At 47.1% G+C, this 25,059-nt stretch overlaps 1 protein-coding gene across 1 annotated transcript in view; it reads left to right on the top strand.

Annotated features, from left to right (window-relative positions):
- Positions 1 to 2,429: 2,429 nt before the first annotated feature.
- Cemip (cell migration inducing hyaluronidase 1) overlaps positions 2,430 to 25,059 on the top strand; it is a 159,931-nt gene continuing 137,301 nt past the window's right edge. Inside the window, exon 1 of the mRNA XM_042278866.2 lies at positions 2,430 to 2,672. Coding sequence (XP_042134800.2) covers positions 2,620 to 2,672 — 53 coding nt within the window. The 5' untranslated portion in view covers positions 2,430 to 2,619. The remainder of the gene's footprint in view (positions 2,673 to 25,059) is intronic.

Here is a 25,059-nt window from a genome sequence, read left to right as displayed (position 1 = left end):
TTTGTGGAGCAGAAGGCAGGCAGGATGTCACAACACACAGGATGAGGTCTGGGGGCTGCATATCTCAGGAAGGTGGTGGGAACCCATCACAGGGTGTGGAGGCTGGGCGGGACTCCATACCCCCAGCCAAGACAACCACTCTTCTCTGGGGAGGTGGGGGGGTGAATCCTGGCAAGAACTAGAAAGCTAACAGTTCATTTTGTAGCTAGCCTCCATCTCTGCATTTATAAGTGCTTGAATTTAGAGAAGTGTGGCTAGGAAATCCATCAGGTTCATATTGCTGGTATTCACCCAAAAAGAATTACCCATCATATCCTGTCTGTCACAGAGGACCGAGTAGAAGTGATGAGTGGATATGGCTGGATAGTCTGGTTTTAGACATACAGAGCCTGTCTGTAATTCATCAGCATTTTTCCACACCCCAGGCATTGGCCAATGAGAAAGAAAACTAGATACCAGAGGAATGAGCTGGGCACTTTGGATCTTGGAGAAAGCATGACAAAGCACTTCCCAGAGCCCATCCCTTAAGCAGGAGACAACTCTTCATCTCTCAGAGGCCTGTGGAAATGAGCTCTTCTCTTGCTTTGCAGCCTCAGGTCTGTGCTACACTGGCTGAAAAAGGAGGAGTCTCACACATGGCTCCGGAGAGGCTGACGCAAACATACTTTTCTCCACTGGGCACAATGTTCAGATACCCAGCCCACGCCCTAGTGTTTGTGGGCCTGGGGAATGGGTTCCTTAAGAAAAGGACGCAGTGGATCCTCACAAAGTGAGGACTGGATGGGCACTTTACAAGGGGGTAGGTTCCAGTTCTCTTCTGCTGGAAAGGAAGCCGCCACAGAACCCAGCTCCTGGTGTACTTGGATGTCAAGGACAGACACAGCTTTGTTTCCAGCTTTCTAGGAAAGGTTTGGAGACGTGCTCCCGTGGTTCCAACAAGTGCCCCAGGCCTTCTGCCCAGAGGACCTAGACAAAGACTTCCAAAGTCTCTACCATAGACTGGCCCCAAGGCCCAGACTTAGATTCCCCAAACTGGTGAGCTCTGCCTAGAGAGAAGCCCCTCTTGCATAACGGTGCCAGGTGCTCGCAGGACCCTGGCAGGCAGGAAGAAAGAAATGTATATTTGGAGACTCCCGTTAACCAGAGGAGGGAGCTGAGTAACAAATTCCCAAAGGGGGACAGGATGCACAATTGCAATCAAAGCCCTCATCTTAGAATTAAAATGAAGCGGAAAGAAAACCCTCCACAACACCTTCTGTTTCTTGCTGGGCTCAGAGTGGTTAAGTAGCCGGTGCTCCGGGCACCGAGGAGATGCCACACTCTGTATGGGCTGATTCCTGTGGCAGGGAATAGCTCACCGGTGGTACCTTCTTGTTTTGACCCCTGAGAACATTGGCCAGTGCGGACAAGAGGTTCCGCGTCCCACCACCCTACATGCAGGATAGCAAGCACTAGCTATTAATTAGTACCTATACTCTCCAGTCTCACTGAAATCCTCTCCCCGGGCTCAAGGAAGCCGGTTGGTGATGCTCCTTGTCCATGAACGAGTAACTAGCATGTACAGAAAACTGGCACGTGTGACGTCACTCTACCTTCCTTCTTTCTGGGATGCACATGGGTATGCATGTCTCAGGGCAGAGGTCAAGCTGCCTGGGGTGTCCGCCCCCAGGAGCTGCCCATCTTGTTTATTTGTGTTTTGAGACGAGGTGTCCCTCCTTCACCTTGAACTTGCAGAGTAGGCTAGGTTGGCTGGCCAGCAAGCCCCTGTCTCTACCTCCTCAGAGCTGGGATTACAAACCAGGGCCATCACCCAAGGTCTTTTAACATTGATTCTGGAGATTGAACTCTGGTTTTCAAGTCTGTAAGCACTTTAGTGACTGAGCCACCTCCCTAGTCAATGAGCGCTCTGACAGCAAAAGGATACATCTTCCTCTCCAAGGGACCTCCAGACCTACCCAGGCGACTCTGGATTCTGTTGCTATGTCCGCTTACAAAAAGGAGGGGGGTTTGAAATCTAACAGTTCGAATGTAGAGTGGTGGTGACTCTGTGGAAGTCACAGGCCTTTCTTCTCTCTCGCCTGCCGGTCCCCTGTCCCCCGGGGAGGCCACTGGGTGCAAAGCGCGCTTCCACCGCTACAACCCTCGGAGGTCGGCCGCGCTCGTCCTGGGCTCCAGCGCCCTCACCTGGTGGCGCGGCTTGTCCCAGCCGCGGCTCTCCGGCTTGGGTCTGCGGCTTCCCGAGCTGCCGCCAGAGCCCGCCCGGGTCCGGCCCCCACAGGCCGCCCACCTCGGTGAGTGGGAGGACGCTGCCCCGAGACGGGGAGGGGGGGCGGGGGGGTGCTGGATGAGTGCGGGCGCCGGGGGCTCCAGGAGGAGGAGCCAGCCCCGGAAGGCGGCTATAAAAAGCGGCGGCTCAGGCTGGCAGCTCCGAGCTAGCTAGTAAGCCAGCAAGCGCGGAGCCGAGAGAGGAGCGCCTGGGGCGCAGAGTGGCAGTGGTCTGGTGCTGGGGGCTCACTGAGCTGAGTGAGGCTCGGATCTGCACCCCACTTCCCGCGCGCTCTCGTCCAGTTGTCTCTCGCTCGGGAGCTCGACGCGGGGGATCAGATATCATACTCCGGGATGCTGCACTCCAGGTCCCCGAGGCGTGGCACTGTCTCGGTCATCAACCGGAGGTAAGAGGACCGCGGAGGTAAGAGGACCCGGGCTGGGGCGCGAGGGCTGCATGGATTTAGTCTTGGAGGGGAGAGGACAGCCGGAATCCAGCGCCTCGCCTCGGTTTAGGGAAAACATTGCCCTCCGTCGGCCTTCTTGTCCAGCTGTTCTGTGCTGTCTGCCTCTGTCTGTCTGTCCGCCTGCCTGCTTGTCTATCTGTCTGCTCGTCTGCCCATGTGTCTCTGTCTGCCTGCCTGCTTGTCTGTCTCTCCGCGAGTGTATTGGTGGGCACAAGCCCCCGTCACCGTCCTCCGTGGTCGTCTCTGAGGTCTTTACAAGCGGCAGGTGTTGGGGACACCAACGTCCAGGAACGCTTTCGACGGGAGGCAGATCTCTGCTTTGCTTAGGTTGTCCTCCTGTGAATGGCACTAAGATGCTCACACAAATAACAGTGTTTCGCCGAAGAGGAATGGCCCCGAAGCAGGTCTCAGAAGGAGCTCAGTACAGTGAGCGAGCTTACCCTGTGGCTAGTGGTCGCGAGCCTCACAAGTCTGCACCTTGTCGCTTCCGCGTTTGGCAAGGTCTTCTGGGTTCCCTCATCAGCCCCTGCTGTCCCAGCGATGCGCTGGCACGGGGCGAGCGGAGATGATCTGATGTTAGACGACTCGATGGTCCCTGCTGATATTGAAGCAAACACCAAGCCTGGCAGCACTGCAGGAATGTTTGTTGGCCCCTCGCAACGGACGTCACCTGCAAGAAGGGTCTCGCTAGATTGACAGGAAAACAAAGGTCTCATCAGGGCACAAGAGTCGTACACGGTTCTCCAGTTCTCCTCTCTAGGAATGAGGTCCGGGGAGATTTCGGAATGGACCCGGGAGAAGGCGTGTGTTCTTGACAAGAGGGGCGGTGCATCCTTGTTCCCCAAGAGTTGGACATTCCGCCCGCGCCCCGTCTGAAGTTCTCAGTACTGCTCCGACCAGCCAACTCTGCCCACAGGTAAGAACTCCCTTTTAAAGCCAAGTTTTGATGTGAGAGCCACGGCCTGGCTGAAGCCCTGTCCAGGAGACAGTGAGCCAGGAAGTCGTCTCCAAGTCAGTGGTGTGGAGAGGGACCCCAGGCGCGCCCGCGGGCGGGAACGGGAGGCTCTGCGTGCCCAGGCGCGGAGCCACCATGGACAGCTCCCAGCTACTTCCGCCACTCGGGGCCTGTGGCCGTGAGTCTGGAGCAGGCAGGCGCCTCCTTCCGATTCAGGTGTTGAGACACTGGGAAGGTAGAAAGGGACTAAAAGACCTGTGGAACTAGGTGTTCATTTTGGAGGCACTAACCACTCAGGAGGGAGTCTACCCTGCCAGGGGCTGTGGTTTTCTGCCAGGTCCCTGCAGAGCTTGCATTCTGTGTAGCCTGTTAATGCCACTTGAGTTTTATGTAGCCCTGTGGAGATCCCTCAGAGGTGTGGCAGGTGTGCAACCTTTGTTACGTGATCCAGACAGTGAGATAAAGCATATATAATTAGGTATAGAACTAAACTGCTTTCAGTGTAGGACATAAGGTCATGTTGTTGTTTTTTTTAAAAAACAATTTAATAAATATGGTAATGAATCAGTATTTTAGCTTCACAGTTTATGACAGAATGGAGAAGAAACCAAGTAAGACAAAATTACAAGGAAGTGTCTGAGTGGGTGTGCAAAACCAGCTACACTCTTTTGGATCCTAACAGAGCCTTCTAGAGAAGGGCTCTGGAGGCAGCTTCTAAGGGCTCCGCTTATTCCGGTAGATGACGGTTCCAACTGATTGCTTGGGAATCGGGCAAGGGGTTGTTTCCTTCTTCTAGTAAGAAATGATGCTGGATGGGCTCTTCTTGTGAGTCCCACCTAGACCAGTGGTTCTCAACCTTCCCAAAGCTGTGACCCTTTTATACAGGTCCTCATGGTGTGCTGACCCCCAACCATACAATTGCTTTCTTTTGTTGCTGCTTCATAACTGTAATTTTGCTAGTGTTATAATTCATAATGTAAATATCTATGTTTTCTGATGGAATTCGGGGGTTGTGACTCAAGAGTTGAGAACCACTTACCTATACCAAAATACAGTAGTGTGTGTGTGTGTGTGTGTGTATGTGTGTTCCTTTATTTTAAAAATTACGAGAAATCAGAAGGTCTTTTCTGCTTGTGGCAGCAGCATATGTATAATAAATAATAAGAACAAGGGAAGGGGAAGGAGGAGAGAGAGAGAAATCTTTGACTTTGGGAAAGTCAACTAAACTGATGCCTGTTTCCTCATCTGTAAGTGGGGACAAGTGGACCCCACCAGTAAGTGGTCAGGGAAATTGCTGGTATACGGCAAAGCATTTAAGTCTAGTGCTGAGCAGAGAGAACTCCTAAAATGGTACGGTTACAGGTGCCTTTCAAAGTGCTATGCATTTTCTGAATTACGTTTCCCAGCCCCGTGTCCTCTTTCCTAACCCAGTAACTGGTTGGGAGTAACTCTGCCATTTTATTGTCACGTTTGACAACTCACTGAGGGAATTGAAGAAAGTGCTGAAGGAAGATAAGTGGAGGGATTTTTATGAGAGGCCAATCAGTTCCTTGCTTCTCCACCTGTACCACTTGGAGGAAGCATTTTCTTTTTAAAGAAGTCATTTTCAGCCCATCATTCCAGCACTTTGATCTAGATGATCGTTTCTTCCTGCACTTTTTCTCACACAATCTGCTAAGGAGCCCCACTGAGGCACAGCACCCCTGGGGTACAGGTATGGAGGGTCTCCAAGGCCTTCTTTCTAGGTAAAGTTCTGGTTACCTGTAGAAGAGAGACGCTGGCTTTGTCAGACCTCGAGTGGTCACGCCACACACCCTTTTACATGCTTGAGTTTTGCTGAGATGTGACAACCCGGTCAAGACACTTTGCTCACAATGTTTTGGTCCTCACTAGATTTGGAGGTCCCCTTAAGTTCTTCATTTTGGGGTTCTATCTGATAGAAACAACTAGCATATGACATGCCAAAGAAATGGATGATGGAGCGACAAGCACACAGTATTGTAGTCAGACCTCCCCCGGGAGTGTGCATGTACACGTGCCTATTCCTGCCAGTTTCACATTCTAGCGTGCTCAGATTTTCCTTCGTTCCCTCTCTCAGTAGATCAGAAGGAATCTTTGTTCCCTCCACTTGAAAGGAGTTCCCGAGCAGCCCACAGATGCTGGGAGTCTTTCTGTGACTTTCCTCTGCTGATGATGTGACTACATAAGAAGGATCTGGGTCTCCAACTCACCCTGAAGTCTGGGCTGTCTTCTGGGCACGACGGAGTCCAGTGTCCCTGCAGCTTCCAGGTAAGAAAATGACTGAACCATAGAACACTCCTGGGAGGCAAGGCCGGTGAGGGGAGGAAGAAAGGAACTCATTATTGGTTCTGTTGCATTCTGTCTGTCTGTGGCAGCTGTGTCTGAGTCTTTGGGGGCAGACCGATCTGTTGGCAAGGATGACATTTGGTGAGAAGGGCCAGTGGGATGGTAAGGCATCTCGAGTTACTCTTATTGGCTCCTTGGAAGCCTGTGGCATAAGTGACCCCTTTTAGTCCTGTGTGGTGTTGGCAGATCAGCACCATCACGCAGATTAAGTGCACTTTGCATTTTATCTGTAGCTCAAAAGGCCCATGCTTGCATGGAGCTTGGCTGCACAAAGGGAACAAAGTTATGTGTGTGAGCTTCATCCACAAGATTCCCCAACTGTGGCAGTCTGAGTGACATGTATCTTTGCGCATGGTGGCAAACACACAGATGTTTGATCTTAGCAGACTAATGTGGCAGCTGTCTTTTGTGGTTTTCATCGCTGTGATGGAAGCTCCAGTTTCCTTTGAATGGGGACTAGGAGGATCTTGCTCGCCTAACTTTGGTTGGGTTGGCAGCGGTTGGGAGTGGGCAGTGGGGACATGCTCAGGGCCATGTGTTTCTTCATGTTGCTTTGCCAGCTTCTCGGCATGGTCTTCACATCCCCCAAAGCCTTACACATGGGAACTGTGCAGATTTGGATAGGATGGCGCCTGTCATGGTGACTTTTTATTAGTTTCCACACCTTGCTGTCTAGCCACTCTCTTGGGACCATCCTGGCCTCTCTGGCAGGTTCCACAGTTTTCCCTTTATCTTCTGTCTGCCCTGGTGCCAGACTTTGTTCTAGCCTAGGTTTCTGGCAGGGAGGCTTCTTGCTGAGAATGTCATCAAATATACATTATACCGCTCCTCAGTTCCCTTGGTGCCAGGAAACACACTTACCCACCCAGAGGAGCTCCTTCTTACCCCTGTTATTTTCCAGGGTTTGTCCCTAGACTCTGATTGGCTCCTCTAGGTTCTGCTTGGCTCCAGGAAGCTAAAAGGGCTTTCTCTTCCAAGCCCTGCAAGGGAAGGATCCTTTGGAAGCCTAGGAAGGCTTTCCCTGCAAAGGCACCCACTCTGAGCAGGTATCTCTCTCTCTCCACCCTAGACTTCTTGCCTCGGGAACTTGTGAGGCATTTGTAAGGCATTTGCTCTGAATCTTCTGCAAGGGCAGTGAGACCATGGGATTAGTCACAACTTTAGAGTGCTTGAAACACTGCTTTGGAAAGAGCTATGCCCTTTTTCTCCATCTGTGAGGAACTAAGCCATCAGGCATTTTCTATTACAGGGAAGTCATGAACAGAGGCTGTTGGCTTTGCCACGCAGAGTGTCTATCCTGTTTCTAGGGACGAGAAGTCTGAAGGCTTCTTCAGCAGCCTACTACAAGCTACCCTGCCTTGAGCTGAGTGGTTTGTGCTATTGCCCGAGTCTTTATAGCTGTAGGGCATGGTGCTGAAGACATTCTAGTGAACATGAAGGAAGGACTCAGACTCCTTTTGATCAGGAAAGATGAAGGGCGCTGGAGCAACCCTTGGAAACTGGATAGAAGGTGATGATCATTGCCATTCTGCTCCTAACCTAGACTGGTTGTCAGATTTGGGGAAGGGTCCTTGGCTCTTCCAATTTTCTGCTTTCTTACACTAGAGGAGTTTCCTGAGCTTGAACATGTAAATAAGCTACAGTGAGGCTTGAGAGAGCACAACTCTGGCTTGGCAGATGAGGAGTGGATTTAGGAGGTCAGCATTTCTAACAAGTTCGTGGGGGGTGGAATGCTTCTGATTCTGAAACTCCCTTTGACATTCTGTGACTCAGACTAACTCAGTTTGGTGTCGTTTAAGTCAATTTCTGATGTTGAAGTAGATGGAGCCAAGCTGGCCCATGACCTCTTAGTGACCTTATAAAGACCCTTCAAATTCCCGGAGATAATTATGGTCATTCCTAAGCTGTCTTATCAGCAGACTAAATATCTTGAACCCCTTTTCCCTGTCATAATAAATTTCCCCAAATTCTCTGGACCCAGTCACTTTTAAGCACAAGATTATTGTGTAAATGGCAATTTATCTTTGCCTGGCAGAAGCATTTGAATGCAATTTTGGTGGCATTAAGAGATCATTTGAGGAATTCATCTAACTCTGGTTCCAGACAGTGAGAATGCATGTTTACATTTAAACAACTTTCCTGGACTCTAAAAGGTTTTTAAAAATGTGAGCATTAAATTTAAAGCCCCAATTGTCATCCTCAGTCCCCCCATTCTTGCAGTGTTCCTGCAAGAGTAGGGTGTCCACAACAGATGCATTTTGGGTACCGGAGATGCAGGTGCACTCTTCCACTCTGTCATCCACCACCACATCTGGAGACTGAAAACAGAGAAGTCTGTGTGGTGGGCCTTGAATTAATTTCTGGGGAGGTGGATTTGAGGACATGCTCCAAGATCTCTAGGAGTTAACAGTCTAGAGGAAGGACAGACCTCCAGGTCAGAAGTTGCTCCACAGAGTGAGGTGGACCAGGAAAGATGGCTCACAGGGAGGAGGTTAGGACTGAGCTGGGGGACCAGAGGAGCCATCGACTCAGCTGGAGGTGAAGCCAGGAAGCTTCATGGAAGTCTGGAAGGGTTAATAGGCATAGATAATAATGGGATTCTGAGAGGGAAGCTCTGAAACATTCCACAGAGAGAGAAGGGCACAGAGAAAGATCCAGAAGCACCAACAGTCCTAAATGGCTCACTTCTTGCAACGCTCAGGTGCATATCTGACTCAGTGACATAGGCCCCCCTGGCATGCCCAGACCTTGGGCTACATCATGGAGGGGAGCAAGTCTGTCAAACAGTGGCAGATCTTGGGGCCTTTTGTCTCCTGGACTAGAGGTTTAAAAAAGGACTTTAACTATAAAATGTTTTATTCCTATAAAATCTGACTAAATCCCATTCACAAACCAGGTTTTTTTTTTTTTTTTTTTTTTTTTTTTTTTTTTTTTTTTTTTTTTTTTTTTTAAAGTATCTATGGTGAGGAAGGGAGCAGTGTTTGTCTTGAGGCCCACAAGAGATTCCAAAGATCCCTCTGTGTTCCCAGGCACACAGTTGAAAAGCCTTTTTCCTAAGATTTTTGTGTTTTGCTCCAGGCAGCCATATTAATGGTGTTATCTTAGTTTCAGTACAGTCTATCTTGCTCTGTCTTTTAAATATTTTGATGTCTTGATGGTTTTTTTCTTAGGTGTGTGTATGTGTGTGTCATCAATTTTCAAAGAAATAAGGCCAGAGTCCTTTTGCATGTATTAACCTAAAGAATACAGAGGATGAGGGTTACTACTGGCAAAGACTCTCTGACAGAAAACTCCAGCTGAGCTCACCATGGGAGGAAGCAATACAGCTGTGAGCTATCTGCAAAAATAGGCTGTTTATTTTCAAACCTGTCAATCAGTCTTAAGCCTCCTAAGATTTTCATATGTTATAAAAGCCGGTAATGAAAAAAATTAGTTTATTTCCTGGATGTAAAATGTCAACACATTCTACAGAGGACCTTGGATCTCCTTTCATTAATGCAAGACAGCCCAATTCGAATGCAAAGTGCTTTTGAAGAAGGAGACCTAGAAGGGAGATAAGGCTGATAGGTGGGTATAGAAGACTTTGGCTAGCAAGGTAGTTCAAGTGCGGCTTTTGTGAGTCCCCTGCAAAACTCTCTTTTAAGGAGAAAATTGATACCCTGAGTGGGACACCATTTGAATAAAACCTGCCCTTCCCTGATGAGTGGTCCCAGTCATTTAAAGGGGATCAGGAAAGCCACTTCTGGGGTTGGTGCTAGCTCTTCCAGCATAACCATATCAACTATTTAAGATGGTGAAGACAAGTCTTGTTTAGTCCAGAGAACTTAGAAAACACTCACCCTTCAGAAGAACCTATTGGGTATGTGAGAAACCCAGGCACAGGCAAACAGCATGCTGGCACATAGGTTCTACCAGGATAGGCATCTGTGGTTGCCTAGGGTTCCTTCTGTTGATTGGCACTTTCAGGGAAGGCTGCAGAGAAAGGTGATTGTGACTCTACTCTCTGGGGAGCATCTGGCCTTCACCCCACATTGCCAGAGCAGCCGGAACCCTTCACGAAGACTGGCTCCCAAGGCACGGAGTCTTCGCCTTTCCCTCCTTCTTAGGTTTTTCCTTGGGCTATACTCAGGGTAGTTTCTGCATTGTCCTGGTGTCTCAGCAGAGGTGACCACAGACCCTGGTTCTCTCAGCCACATGGAACTGTCTGGGAGACTAGCTGACAAGCCTGAGTCCTCAATGACAGGGGTGTGGAGAGGCCACTGCTCGGCTGTAACTAAACTTTATCTCTTTTTCCCTCCATGTTCCCGAGGCAGGCATGCTATCTGCAGGTGGGATTTGAGGACACAGCTGTAGACCTGTGTGGTGTTTCTGCCCAGCTTTTAGCTCAAGGCATCACTCTCCTGCCTTCTTTATCAAAAAGTGTTTTTTTTTGTGTGTGTGTGCGTATGTGCGTGTACTTGTTTGCACATACATGTGGAGGCCAGAGGTGGATATCTTCCTCAGTCTTTCTCTGCGGTTTTGAGAAAACATTTCTCACTGACCCTAGAGCTCACAGCTTCAACTGTCAGCTGGTCAGTGAACTTTAGAGAGCCCCTTGTCCCTGTCACCCCAGAGCTGGGATTATAAACACATGCCATTCTTCCTGGAGACCAAATTCAGGCCCTCCTGCTTGTACAGCAAGCTTTTCACCGGCTGAGCCGTCGGCATGCTGTGCCTCCTGGAGAAGACACTTGTCGCACTGTCTGGTGGGACACTTGTTCCTGCCCTGTCTCACTGTGTGATGGGACACAGCTGTCCTCCCTCTAATGAACAGTAGAGATCAGCCCCCAAAGCTGAGCGCACAGAGAGCAAGCTTGAGTGGGGGAAAAAACAAAACAAAACCCGTTTTTAAACAAGCTGGTGGTTTGTGACAAGCACATTTCAAAGCTGGATTGCAGGCGCTGAGTAATCTGCGCGTGTGTTCATTTTCCAAAAGATAGGGTTCAAAAAAAAAAAAAAAACAACCTCAGACACCACTGCTAAGTACTTTTCCTCCCCTTGAAAAATCATGTTGTTTTCAGAGGAATTAAATCCATACATTTCAGATCCATTTCCATGTTACTCAGCAAAATGCTGCATTTCTCTGCTGTTGCTCAAGCCTGAGTGAGGTCACACATTCCTCTTTGCCCTGACTCATGTTCATGGTTCACAGCTGAGTGACTCTGCAGCCATTCACTGCACACTAGGAAGCATGTAAGCCAGAGGCAAAGGGGAAAATCATCCATTATACTGGCTCTATTCTCACTTAGAGTTTTGTTCCTGCTTCTTCATGGGTGTTTTAACTGGATTTTTACATGTTGGATTGCAGTGTCATTTATATACTAAGGACCAAGCTTTCTGACCCTCCTGAGGTTTTGTCTGTGTAGCTTTGCACGCGCGCGCGCGCGCACACACACACACACACGCACGCACACACACACACACACACACACACGCACACACGCACACACGTGCAAAGCACTCTTCATTTTATACCTAAGGTAAGTATTTTACTTGCCTGGCCCTAGGTCATGGTGGCTCAAACAAGCCTCTGGGGATGCTAAGGGCACTTGTGACTCTGTTGAGATGTGAGACTCTGGAACTGAGGCACGAGAGGCACATGATTCAGGAACCTAAGTTACCCATTTCCTCTTCCCCTGTTTACCCGTGTTTCTGGCTAAGGAAGAAACGAGTGGCCTGTGGGAGGACCTTCTGCAGATTTCATTGTACTGTAATGCAGCTGTGCCTGTGACTTCTCCCCTTACCCCCTTTCTCTAGGACTGCATTGCATCCCAAGCTGGCCTAGAACTTACTATGTGGCTGAGGATAACCTGGAATTTTTGGTTCTCCTGCCTCTACCTCCTAAGTACTGGGAATATAGGCATATGCCACCAGGCCCAATGTCTGTGATTTTGGGGATAGAATCCAAGGTCCTGTGCATGCTGGGTAAACATTCCACTGATGGAGCTATGTCCCCAGCCCATATCCCAGGACTTTCTAAAAAGGCTCTGATACCAACCAACAGATTCCTCTGTTCTGTTCCAGGTAGTGAGAGAAAAAGCAGTTGTAAGGTTTGGGCTTCGGCACTCCCAGATACTTGGTTTCCTTCTTTCTGAAATGACTTTGCAAAGGCACAAAGGTCTGGCCATGTCGTTGGTATATAAAGGCATCCCAACAGTTGGGCGATGATGCTGACCACGTAATTGTGGGTTAGATGTGTGTCGGGGCTTCTCAGGTGGCTGAGGAAGAGTTTGCATATGATTCAGATTTTAAAATCATAGGGTATGGTTGGTGCAAATGGCAGCGTATCGACGTCTGGAATTTTCTGAGAATGATCATGGAATGAAAGTATTTTTTCCTTTAAACATACCCATATACTGTTGCTTTAAATAAGAAGCTATTCCTGACATAAAAACAGAGGTGATGGTTCTTTCAAATCTTGCTTCATAAGCATGAACTTGAACCCATGCTTTGCGGAGGTTGCCTGAGGACACTGGGATCTGGGGACAGGAAGGGGAGTCATGATTTGAACAGCGTGTGTGCTTCTTTCACAGTTGTTTGGTGACCACTCTGGAGAACGTGGTTTCTTTTAGCTGGAGATGACTTCTATGTCCATGGGATGCCTTTATATACCAACAGTGCAGTCCATAGCCCTTTCCTCATTCAGAAACAGAATCCCTAGCTGGTGCAGAGCAGAGACTTGTGTGTCATTTTTGCCAATGACTAGCATGTAGTCGGAACTCACATAGTTCTTGTTAGGTCTCACAGGCTGTCCAAATGTCTAGAAATGAGCTCAGATCTGGACTATAGGGGGATTTTCTTTCAGAGAAAAGCCAGCATTCCTCAGGAAACCAGTTAGTGCCCAGCTGGCAGAAGGGACACATTGCTGCGTAGCTATATACCTGTGGTTGGTATATCACCGCCCTCCATGCCAGTCTCCTGGCCTTTCCTCCCCACAGCTACTCACCCTTCTTATCACCTGCTATTCTATTCCTACTATTCAGACTCTCTCTCTGTCTCTCTCTCCTTTCTCTCTCCTCTATTCTCTCTCTCTTGCTGTCTCACTGTCTCTACTGTTCTCTCCTTCTCTCCTGCTTCCCTAACTCTGGTCACGTTCAGCCTACTGCTGCCATGTTCATTTCATTACTTTTTCTCTCTACTCTCTAATATTTACAATAGAAACCCTAACCATATCATGGAGCAGTCATGTCATGTTGGCAGTTTTGTTGTTGTTGTTGTTTTGTTTACTGCCCCCCCCCCTACTCTTTCCTTTTTCCTTTGAAACAGTGTCTCACTAAGTTACCAGCCTGGCCTTCAACTAACTGCATAGCCCTAGCAAGCCTTTCAATCCTCCTGCCTCAACCTCCTGAGTAGCTGGGATTTCAGGCCTGGACTACCAGAGCTGGCAGTGTTAATTCTTCTCTATTTTGCTCTGCGAGTGTCGCAAAAGTAGCAATTCTTGGTAACCTTCTGAGATGTCTGTGCTCCTGTGGCCCTGGGTTGATACCTAACATGTAAATTACTATCTGGGTGCCCCCCACCCCCAGACAAGGTTTCTATCTGTAGCTTTGCACCTTTCCTGGAACTTACTCTGTAGCCCAGGCTGGCCTCGAACTCACAGAAATCCACATGGCTCTGCCTCCCAAGTGCTGGGATTAAAGGTGTGCGCCAACTATCTGGGGTTTATTGAGCACTTACAAAATTTAGATCCATGTGAAACACTTTGTACACAGCACCTCACTTTATCTAACTGACAAACCTTTGTTCCATTTTGCAGATGGAGGGGGCCCAGTGAGGTGGCATGATTTAGTCAAGATCACCCAGTTTGAGGTGGTAGAGCTGAAAACTGGGACCCGGGGCTACATGACCTAAAAGGCCATGTTCTTAGTAATGACTGCTGTGGCCTGACTCTTGAGTTTTGGCAAAATGTGTTTAGGGGGATGTTATCCTTCTCAGTAGAGCAAGTTGAAAGGAATTCCAACCCTAAGGCAGTCACTGTTAAGTGTGGATCTTTTCTGACACCAGAGATTAAGGATAGTATCATTGTCTCTCCACAATGGAGAAGCTCACAGTTTAGCTGGAGAGATAGACAGACAGCCCTCTTACAATCTGGGCTGTAAGAAGGTGTGAACAAAGCAATATGGAGTGTCACTCCAGAGAAAGCACAAACAGCTAGCTCTGCAGGGAAGGCTTCTCGGCAGGCTGCAGGCATCCTGGAGGAAGTGATCAGCTCTTAAACAAGAGTGCAGTTTGCAGGCCAGAGAGGAAGGAAGGAAGGAAGGAAGGAAGGAAGGAAGGAAGGAAGGAAGGAAGGAAGGAAGGAAGGAAGGAAGGAAGGAAGGAAGGGCCTTGGCCAAGGGAAGAGGATCTAGGAAATGGGTATTTGGAGAAGGTCTCTGAGTCTCCTGGGACTGGGAATGAGACCCTGAGGGAGGAGAAGGTGAAGATTGCTTTAAAAGCTCAGTCTGGAAGCCTAAGCCTTTAACTTCAGTATCTCTGAATGGAGAAATGAGTGACCAGGATGCAGGCATTAATTCCTGGGGTGGGGTGGGGGAGTGGGGTTGGGTGGGTGGGGAGGTGGCTTAGGCAAAGATTGTGGTATTCCTGGCAGCCAGTGCATTCCAGAATCCCCATGGAGAGGCTAATGGTTCCAGCCCTGAGCAGACTCCCAGACCTTAGGGTGCCAGGCTTACTCATTTTGCATGCAGGGAGCTCTGCATGCAAAGCATCCTGGAGTCTTAGGGCTGACTCCCTGGGACTTGGGTTTGGTTGCCATGCAGAAGAGTCTCAAGGCTTTGAGGAAATGTTTCTGGACTCAACATTTATCTCAATTGCCTGATAATATCCTCCTGTACTGTTTGAGGAGTCCTGTTTTTTTCTGTGTCCAGCATCAGGACAGGGACAGCGTATTCATTCTGTAGCCTCTGATGATGTTTAAAGTTTTTCCTGATTCTTCAAAACTTCTTGTGATGCTCAGCTTCTGCCTTTGCCATAGAATGTCTTTTCAACCAAAACGTATCCTTTGCTTGCTGCTGTCCCATAGAAATTCAGTGGGAGCCACAGACAGAATCAGAGTGTTCTTACCATCCCTTAAAATGAAAAAGAGTGGGCAAAATTAATTTTTATGGGACTGGATAGATGATTCAGCAGGTAAAGTGCTTGCATCATAAGCATGAGGACCAGAGCTCAGAGCTCCCACGTCCATGTAAATGCTGGGTGAGTGTGGCGGCCCACCCTTAATCCCAGCCATCACCTAGAGAGCAGAAATAGGGGATTCCCAGAGCAAGCGGGATAGCTAGACTAACTGAACTGGAAAGCTCTGGGTTCAAATGAGAGAACTTTTCTCAACATTTATAAGGTAGAGTATGGTTGACAGATATCCAACATCAACTTCTGGCTTCCATGTACACACACACACACACACACACACACACACACACACACACACACATATACAAACAATGCATACACACATGTATAAAAAGCTCATTAGTTTTCACAATATACTTTCTTATAGTCTAACGCATACAAAATATTGCAGCTTCAGCAATAGTTCACAGATAGTCAGTCTAAAAATACTGAGATAGTGCAGCTTCTTATAACAAGTCTTCAAAATTAGTGTGTATCTTTCACTTAGGGTACATCTCAACCACCCTACCTGCTCTTCCATCTCTCCCGTCTTCCAGCTGGGTGTGGCTAGAGGGACAGTGTGGTCCAGAGGGAGACAGCAGGGAGAAGCAGAGCACAGCACACATGCACACACTTCTAACTGTGGTCAGTGACTTGACTCAAAGGTTGCAAGGTCTCAGGAGGGACAAAAGTCAGGGCATCTGGCTGCAGGTGGCTGGTAGAAGTGGGAGTAGGGAAAAGTTTTGTTTTGTTCTGTTTTAATTTTAAATGGATCCCTCCGGTAGCTCTCGGAAGATTCATATTCATGTGAGTGGGGGTGGGTGTTGATAGGCACTGGTTAGCAAGAAAAGAGACACAGGAGGCTAGGAGGCTGGGGTCAAGACAGGGTAAGGGAGTCTGAGAGGGGGAGAAAAAGAGTACAGATGGGTCTGAGTGGAGTTCAGGAGATACAATGAACGTCGTTTGATGGCGGACTGAACACAGGCTGATGGAGGAGGAGAGGTCCTGGAAGCTCTGTGTGTTGGAAGACTAGAGAAGGTTTGGGCTAGACATATGTATGCTAGGCCACTGGTTGATCAAGCAAGGAACTCTAAAAATTCAACAGCATTATCCAGTGCTCAAAAAACCAAATCACTTTCTTTAAAATACTGTGGAATTCTAGTTAGCTCTCGTTAAGAATATTAAGAGATTACTTTTGATCTATTTTACAATTTATTATTATATTATTATTATTCATAAAACTAAGCAAGTAAGCAGAGATTTGGGTTATCTTCTTTTGTTGGTCACTCTCAGAACGGTAGAGTGAGTCGTAAATGTGATCTGTCGTGAGATTCAGGGCCACTAGCGTGTGCCTTCGACACTCCCATTCTTATCCTAGAGAGCTCTAAGAACCTGAGACAATGGAGCTGGCCAGGAGCCGAATGAGCAGACAATGGAGTTCTGGATGAGAAGCTCTTATCACAGGACTCTTGGTGCGTGCTTTGTGTCCCACTTTAGGGGTGTGATAAGTCACCCATTCATCTATCGGTCTGACCTGTTTGCTGAAAAAGCTAGATGGGTCTGAAAGCTCTGAGTCAGTGTCAGGGAGCTCGATAAGACCATGAGATACTGAGTTTGCTTAGGCCCTTTCTTCGAAAGGCATCTAATAGTCAACTTCACACCAGACAGGGAGGGCACAAAACCAGATTACCACTTCTTACAACCCCGGGGGAGTGGTGGAAGTGAGTGGGGTGCAATCGTGTGAACAAATGAGAATAACATATGCTCATAAAGGATGCAGAGGGCAGGAAAAGAGGAAGGGTTCTTTCATTTCTGAAGAAGCCAATGCTTATTTGAACATTAACAAATATAGTTAGACTCTGTCTGTTGATCAGAGATGGGCATTCTGGGCAAAGAGAGATCAGAGAACCTGGTCCATTAAGGGAGCCATGAGCAGAAGGGACCTGAGGGGTTGGAGATTTTTCATGCCTGCAAGAGAACATGATCTCACTAACAAGTGTGCAATGTCAAGATGTTTCCAGGTTTTAAAGCCCCTGTGTAGAAAGAGAATGCCCAGTTATTTATGTGTTTACTCATTCATTCCCTCACAGAATCACTCATTCATCTGCTTACTTGTTTATCCATCCATTCATCACACCAACATTTAGGCGTATCTTCTGGGTACTGTACTGAATCAATCTGATTTAAAAGTTTTTGGGCTGGGCAGTGGTGGCACAGTCCTTTAATCCCAGCACTCGGGAGGCAGAACCAGGCAGATCTCTGTGAGTTCGAGGCCAGCCTGGTCTACAGAGCGAGATCCAGGACAGGCACCAAAACTACACAGAGAAACCCTGTCTGGAAAAACAAAACAAAACAAACAAACAAACAAACAAAAAGAAGTTTTTGGAGGAAGAAGCAACAGCCGGGAGCAAGGTGACTAGGAAAGATATGTGATTAATTTTCTTTTAATTAATTTGCATATGTATATACATGTAACAGGCTCCTACTATACAACTAATACCACCACATAACTATATTTATGTCCTATTTAGGTTTCTATTTCTGCGATAAAGCACCATGACCAAAAGCAGCTTGGGGAAGAGAGGGTTTATTTCAGCTTACAGCTCAAGGTCACAGTCTCTCAATGAGGGAAGTCCCGGCAGAAACCTGCAGGCAGAAACTCAAGCAGAGGCCATGCATGAATGTTGCTTATTGGCTTGCTCCTCATGGCTTTCTCAACCCATTTACTTATGCAACTCAGGACCACCTGCCAAGGGGTGGCACCACTCCCTGTTGGCTGGGCTCTCTCCCATTAATCTTTAATTAAGATAATGCCCTATAGTCTTATTTATAGAAACTCCAGTGGAGGCATTTTCTCAATCAAGATTCCTTTTCCCAAATATGTTTAGGTCTGTGTCAGGTTGACAAACCAACAAACACAATTTATCAATTGGGAATTACAGGGAAAAAGTCTAGCTCTAACACCCAAGAGCCATGGTAGGAGTTTTGATGAATAATTTTCTGGTGTTGTTAGGAGATTTTGTAATACATCCATGTAACTTTAAATTGCACACACATGGTTTTAAACTTTTTTTCTCAATTTTAAAAACCATCAGTTTAATTGCTCTTTTAAGGGCTTCAAATTCCTTGCCAAATCTTTCATTATTAAAAAATGTTGCATTTCCTTCAGTTTTGATATATTCACATAGAAAAGATTCCTAGAGATGGAATGGGTCAAAGTGTTTGGCTGTTTCTGATTCTTCTTTCAAGGCACCTCCAAATATCTATTCAAATCTTCAGCATTACTGCTTGTAACAGTTCCAGGTGCACCAACAGCCCATCTTACTAGAGTTAAAAATTCGTTTTAGTAGATGATCATCATAGCGATATTTCTTTATTGTTTGCAAACACCTAATTGTATTTATTTACTACTGGTAAGATTGAAAATCATTTTCAAGTCAGAAGCTCTTCTTATATGCTTACTTCTGAGGTATTCACATTTTTTCTTAAAATATTCCCAATGCCTATGAATTTGTAAAGTTTTTTCTTCTATTTTTCACTTTATAAAAATATGGTATGTGAACTATTCTCATGCAGCCCAACCTATCAGTTGTATCTTGATCTCTTTCACCAAGGAAAATTCTAGAGCTACCTGGTGATCCGCAAGTTGATTTTTAAGCTCTTTGACCCGTCTGGCATTCCTTTTCAGTTCATGGTGCAAGAAGATAAGCTAACTCCATTATCCCTTCAATTTACTAACCTGTTAGCCCAGCACAATCCTATCGAACAATCTTTCCTTTATCCATTGATTTGTGCTGCCAGGAAGAGTATATTTGATCCAGTTACCAGCATAGAGATAACAGGAATGCGATAAAGCTAGCTCAGTAGGAATTCAGGCAGACACTTGATCTGACCATCTGGGCCAACTTCAGTGAGTGCCTCTCAGCCGACCAAGCCTGGATATGTCTGGGAGTGAAGGCTGGGGCCAGCCTGCAGCAATTCCGCTCTGAGGGTTGGCCAAGTGAGGATTAGACTGTGGCGTGCTGGGGCGTTGGCTGCCTGCTGCTGGAGTCATGAAGTCCTTCTGCAGAGTTGGCTGGATAGCGCTTCCCTAGGTGTCTCAACAGCCTTCATCAGCGGCCACAGGAACTCCTCTCACCTTTTTCCCAGACTTCAGGAGTCATGGTTCTAAGCATTACTGGCGGATTCTCGGGAGATGGGAGTTTATGTTGGATTTAATTCACAAATGGTGGAAGAGGCAGTTGAAATCGCCCACTGTTCTCTGAGCATTTTTGCTCTTTCCAGTTTTTGAGGTGGGGTGTGTGGTATAGGAAGACATTGTCTCAAACAACACTCGCTCCAACACCCTCCCCCTCCCAACCCCCCCCCCCAAGTCCTGGGAAACAGGCTTTCATCTCATCTCATTTTGGGACTTCTTCCTCATCTTCTCATCTAACGCTGGGACTCCTTCCTCATTCTGTCATGGGCATGCTCTTGAGGGGTCTGTGCTCACCACAGCTTTAAAAACTTTTTATCAGCACTAGAGAGGAAACTTGCATGGTAATTGACAACCCCACTTTCTCTGGACTTGTTTGAAATACTCCAGTCCTCAGCACAGGGGCAAATGCGTTGACTTTGCTCCTTTTCATACCTTGTCAAAGACCTATGATAAATTGAGGCCATTGAATCAGCAGTCTGAGGACCCATGGGGGAGGATTTCATGGCTGGATAGTATCCTTCTCCAGACTCTGGTCCAGGTATGCCTCACTTCCAGCTTGGATTCTAGGGACACACTAGGGCTCTTCATGGGCCTTTGGGCATAATGCTGTTTTCTTGCCATTTTTTCCTTGCTATATTTGCTGTTTTCTCTAACCAACCATTCAACAATCCATTGGTTTTTTTTTTCTCCTGACCCTCCCTAGGTATCATCCTCTCTGTGAGGCATTCCCAACGCTCCTTCTTAATCTATGCTATTACTGAGTAGCAAAGTACACCCTGGGGCTGTGGTTTAAACAACCATCATATCTTCAGTCTGTGGATTGGCCAGCTGGTTTCACTGATGGAGACAGGGCTTTCAGTTCCTAATGAGCTCTTAGGTCTACATTTAGTTGGCAAACAACTTGGATTTGGGTGGTCTAGGACAGCCTCATCTACATGTCTGGCCTTAGAGTCAGCTATCTACTGAGGGGAAGAGGGCGATGGGACCATATGTCTGTCACTATCAACAAATGAGTCTGGACTTGTCCCCACGGTGATAAAGTTCCGTGAGGTAGAAACAGCATGCATTGTCTCCTTGAGATACCTCTGAGCTTAATGCTACATTGCTCTTTTCCTTTCTGGTGGTTTAAATGAGAACTATTACCTGCCCCCACCCCACCCCATCCCCGCCATGACTCAGACATTTGAACACTGAGTCTCCAGTTGGTGGCTCTGTCTGGGGGAGATTTAGGGAGTGCAGCCTTGCTAAAGGAAGTATGTCGAGAGTTTAAGGTCTGGCTATACTTCGGATTCATTCCCTACTTCATTCTTGCACTTGAAGATGTGAGCTCTCAGCTTCCCTTTTTAGCTGCCATGTTGCCCACCATGATGGACTTCATCCCCCTAGAAATGTAAACCGAGACACTCTTTCTTCCACAAGTTACTTTTTATCTGGCATTTTATCCATGCAATAAAAAGTGACTAAGACAGTTTCCTTCCTTCTTACCTTTCCTTTTGGCTGAAACAAGGCCAGTTCCTATACAGAAGAGATTTAGATTCTGCCTCTTGTTGGGAGAAGCGGGAGTGCTATTAGAGAATAGATGGATATGAAGAAAGGCAGGAAGGTAGGAGGAGGGGAGGCATTCTGAGGTTAACCCCCCCCCCCCCCCCCCCCCCCCGCCACCGGTGATAGAATCTCTCTCCTATTGAGTATAGTGACATGTGACACAGCATTGTTATCTGCCCAAGCCCTAATTCTGCCAACACGGCCTTGAGTTCATTTCTTGTGACATCTAGCTGCCAGCTCATCTCCTTGGGATATGTGGTAGCAAGGCAGGATGGGAGTGGGGGAGGTTACATGCCCAGCATCTCAGCGGCAGATCCTGAAACCCAGTGTAACTTGTCGGTGGCTACAGGGCAAAGCTGGAGAACAAAGAAAACCCAGTGGTCCCTTCATCATTCTCCCTGCCCCGACTCTGTCTCCAGACAGGCACACCAACCTCACCGGAAGGCAGCTTCTGCCCTAACCCACTGCATCAGCAGTATGGCCCCCAGGGCCTGCCCACACACCGGATGTTGACAGGGGCACAGCTCCAGCACCAGCAACCATTTCATGGTTGGTTTCATCATTTTAAAATAATGACCATGGGGTGTGGGCTAGCTAGAATAGTGAATCACTTTCCAGTGATTCTGGGTCAGTTCTCACAGCTTTTCTCTCAATCTTTAAATGACTGAAATAAATTTTTCTGGTTTGGTACGTGTTCTGGGAGCTTCCTCACATGTCCACATGTCTGTCCTGGGATGTGATGAAGATGGCTTCAGATTTCAGGTCAGAGGTCCTGATTGTTCTAGTTCTGGCACTGATTTGTGTGGGAGCTGGTACACTCACTGACAGCCTAATTTTCCTAGTTTTTGTGTGTACAGTGAGGGTAACAAGTCTTGTTTTGGTGGAGAAATAAGAAAAATGAATTGGCATCTCCTCTCAGAGGCCCTGTCTTCATCACTTTGGCCTGCTGAAATCAAGTACTGGGTGGCTTATAGATGAAATTGGCTTTCTATACTTTGGGAGGCTGGAAGTCTGAGGTCAGGGTGGCAGCATGGGGGATCTGATGAGGACCATCTCTGGTTTGTAAACAACCATCCTCCGGTTATATTTTTCGTATGGCAGAAGAAATAGAGAATGCATCTCCCAGGGTCTTTGTGTAAGGGTGTTGATCCCTTTCATGAGGGCTTTACACTCATTGCCTAGTTACCTGGAAGGTTAGGGTCTCAGCATACCTCTTGGAGGGATCTAAGCATTCAGTCTGTGATATCTTGCTAGGGTTTGTGAACTGCACAGAAAGGCCTGAGCCAGCATCAATGGGAGAGGACATTCCTGTTAAACAGGGACCAGTCATAGGCACAGCCTCTTTGGTCACTGATAGTTAAAGGAGACAATGCCTAGAAAGTGCTGGAACAAGCTGTTGCTAGAGTGGAAGAAAAGGCAACGAGTTGAGTGGGTTGTTCGTTCTAGCTCTGTTCTTGGCTGGGATGAAGAGAGCAGCAGAAAGGGTCCGGACGGCTCTTCATTGGGCAGAAGCATTCCATGGGAGGAGATGATCTGTGCCTGCACCTCTGCCGAGGTACTGCTGCAGGAGTGAACCACTGGGAAGGTGCATGGGGTGCAGATCTTCTGCAGAATGGCTTCTCAGCGCTGCTGTTCTCTGCCCATTCCTTCCAGAGCTCAAAGTAAGAGACCAAGCCCCCAGTTTGATTTTAACTTTTCCTCTTTCCTCTGTCAGTCTGTGTTCTCAGTTAGTGGCCAGAAATGGCTCTCACCTTCTCTGCTGAGTAAAAGAGGTGAGTAGTCTCCACAGATGGTGATATAAAGCAGACTTTATTACCTAATGATCTCCACAAGGTTGTTTAGAACTTCTCTTGAGGGCCACAAGTTCCTAGATCTGCTCATCTTTTTGCATGGAAGCCAGAAGGATAGTGCTGTTGTCCAGAATGAGTATGCATACTTAACACGGTTGTGAGCATGATGACCTTGAGATGGTCATCAAAGAACCAACCAGGGGTGCTACATACCTGGCAGATTTGTGGAATGTATTTTGTTCATTTTGGACCTAGAGTTGTAGGCACTGGGCTAGGAAATGTCAAACATAGAAGGTTTAATTTTCAGACTTATTTAAATATCGAAGTCAAGAAATAATAAAAGAAGAAAATTATTGCAGTGCAAAGTGTCCTGAATTGAGAGACAAGGTAATAAAGGTAGTTCTGGTAATAGTGATATGGTGGGGATGATAATGTTGGTGATGGTAGCAATGGTAGTAATGGTGAAGATTGTGTAGTGGTGAGAGCAGTGGTGGTGGTAATGATGATGGTGTAACTATGGTTGTGGTGATGGTGATTGTCTTAGTTACTGTTCTATTGCAGTGAAGACACCATGACCCAGGCAACTTATTAGAGAAAGCATTTAATCTGAGGCTCGCTTACGAGTTTCAGAGGGTTAGTCCATTATCATCATGGAGGAAAGCAGATGGGCATGGTGCTGGGTAGTAGCTGAGAGCTTTACATCCTGATCCACAGACAGCAAGCAGAGAGAGAGAGAGAGAGAGAGAGAGAGAGAGAGAGAGAGAGAGAGAGAGAGAGAGAGAGAGAGAGAGAGAGAAACTGGGCCTTGCATAGACTTTTGAAATCTCAAAGCCTATACCCATTGATACACTTTCTCCAATAAGACTACACCTCCTAATTCTTTCAAAAAGTGTCCATGGTGATCAAGCATTTGATCTATGAGCCCATGGAGGCCATTCTTATTTAAACCACCACATTCCATTCCCTGGCCCCCATAGGCTTATAGCTATATCATAATGCAAAAATGCATTCAGAGCAACTTTGAAAGTCTGCATAGTCTATCACAGTCTCAACACTGTTTAAAAGTCCAAAGTTCAAACTCTCTTCTGACATTCATGTCAATCTTTTTTACTGTAACCCCCTGTAAAATAATATCAAAAAGCAGATCACATACTTCCAACATACAATGGGACAGAATATACATTGCTATCCCAAAAAGGAGGAAAGGGAACACAGTGAGGAAATACTGGACAAAGCAAGTCCAAAAAATCAACAGGGCAAGCTCCAAATTCTGCATCTCCATGTCCGATGTCAAAGTGCTCTTCAGATCTCCAACTCCTTTCAGCTCTGTTGACTGCAACACACTTCTTTCTCTTGGGCTGGTCCCCCACCTGTTAGCAGCTCTCCGTGGTAGGTATCACACAATTCTGGCATCTCCAATATCTTGAGGTCTCCAGTGTAATCCAGACTTTACTTTCACAACTCCAAGCAAAAGGCCTTTCTGGGCCTCCATGCAGAGACACTCATGACACATGCCTAGCCTCAGCAGCTTTTCTTAGTCACAGAGGGAGATTCCATAACCCCTTTCTTCTATCCTTAACTCGAAAGCCAGAACCACAAGCCAAAGGTGTCAAATTCTGCTGTTTAATGGAGCTGGAACTTGGTCCCCCTCATTCAATTACATTTGCATCAGCTTTCTGTTGGTGGTGGTTTCCTTCACTGCTTAAGCTTTTCTTCCATTCCTTTCCACAAGTTGGAAGCTTAGTTGAGTGGGATCCTGCCCTAAGCTCACCACTCACTCCCTTTATTCCACTAGGCATCAGGCTTTTCTTCAAACATTTTATCTCCTTGAGCACTGAAATTGCTGATGCTCCTATTCTCCTTGAACTGTACACTTTGTATTTCTCTTTGTCCTGCTTGCTCCATTTCATTATATATTTGCAGAAGAGCAATTACTAATAACCACACGACAGAGTCCATACTAGGCTGTCTTGAAATCTTCTTTGCCAGTGCTATCAATCCAAAACTCTTTAATTTAGCCTCAGGCAGATTTTTAGGATAAAAGAAAAAAGCAGCCACATTCTTTGCCAAAATATCTCTAGGCCGCTTACTAATATTCTTCCCCTCTGAAACCTCTTGAGCTGGGCCCTCATGATTTACATCACTCCCAATGCTGTTTTGCATCATCCTACTAGAATGGCCCATTAAACCTCTCAATGTTCAACCACTTTCCTCATCCAGAGTCCCAGAGTCTTCCATATTCCTCCAAACCAAAAACATGGCCAGGCCTATCACAGCAGTACCCCACTCCTGGTACCAACTTCTGTGTTAGTTACTGTTATATTG

The sequence above is a fragment of the Peromyscus maniculatus genome, chromosome 1 (assembly GCF_049852395.1).
Source record: "Peromyscus maniculatus bairdii isolate BWxNUB_F1_BW_parent chromosome 1, HU_Pman_BW_mat_3.1, whole genome shotgun sequence".
In the NCBI taxonomy this organism is placed as follows: Eukaryota; Metazoa; Chordata; class Mammalia; order Rodentia; family Cricetidae; genus Peromyscus; species Peromyscus maniculatus.
Note: the sequence above shows the minus strand (reverse complement) of the source record. Positions and strands in the feature narration are given on the sequence as shown.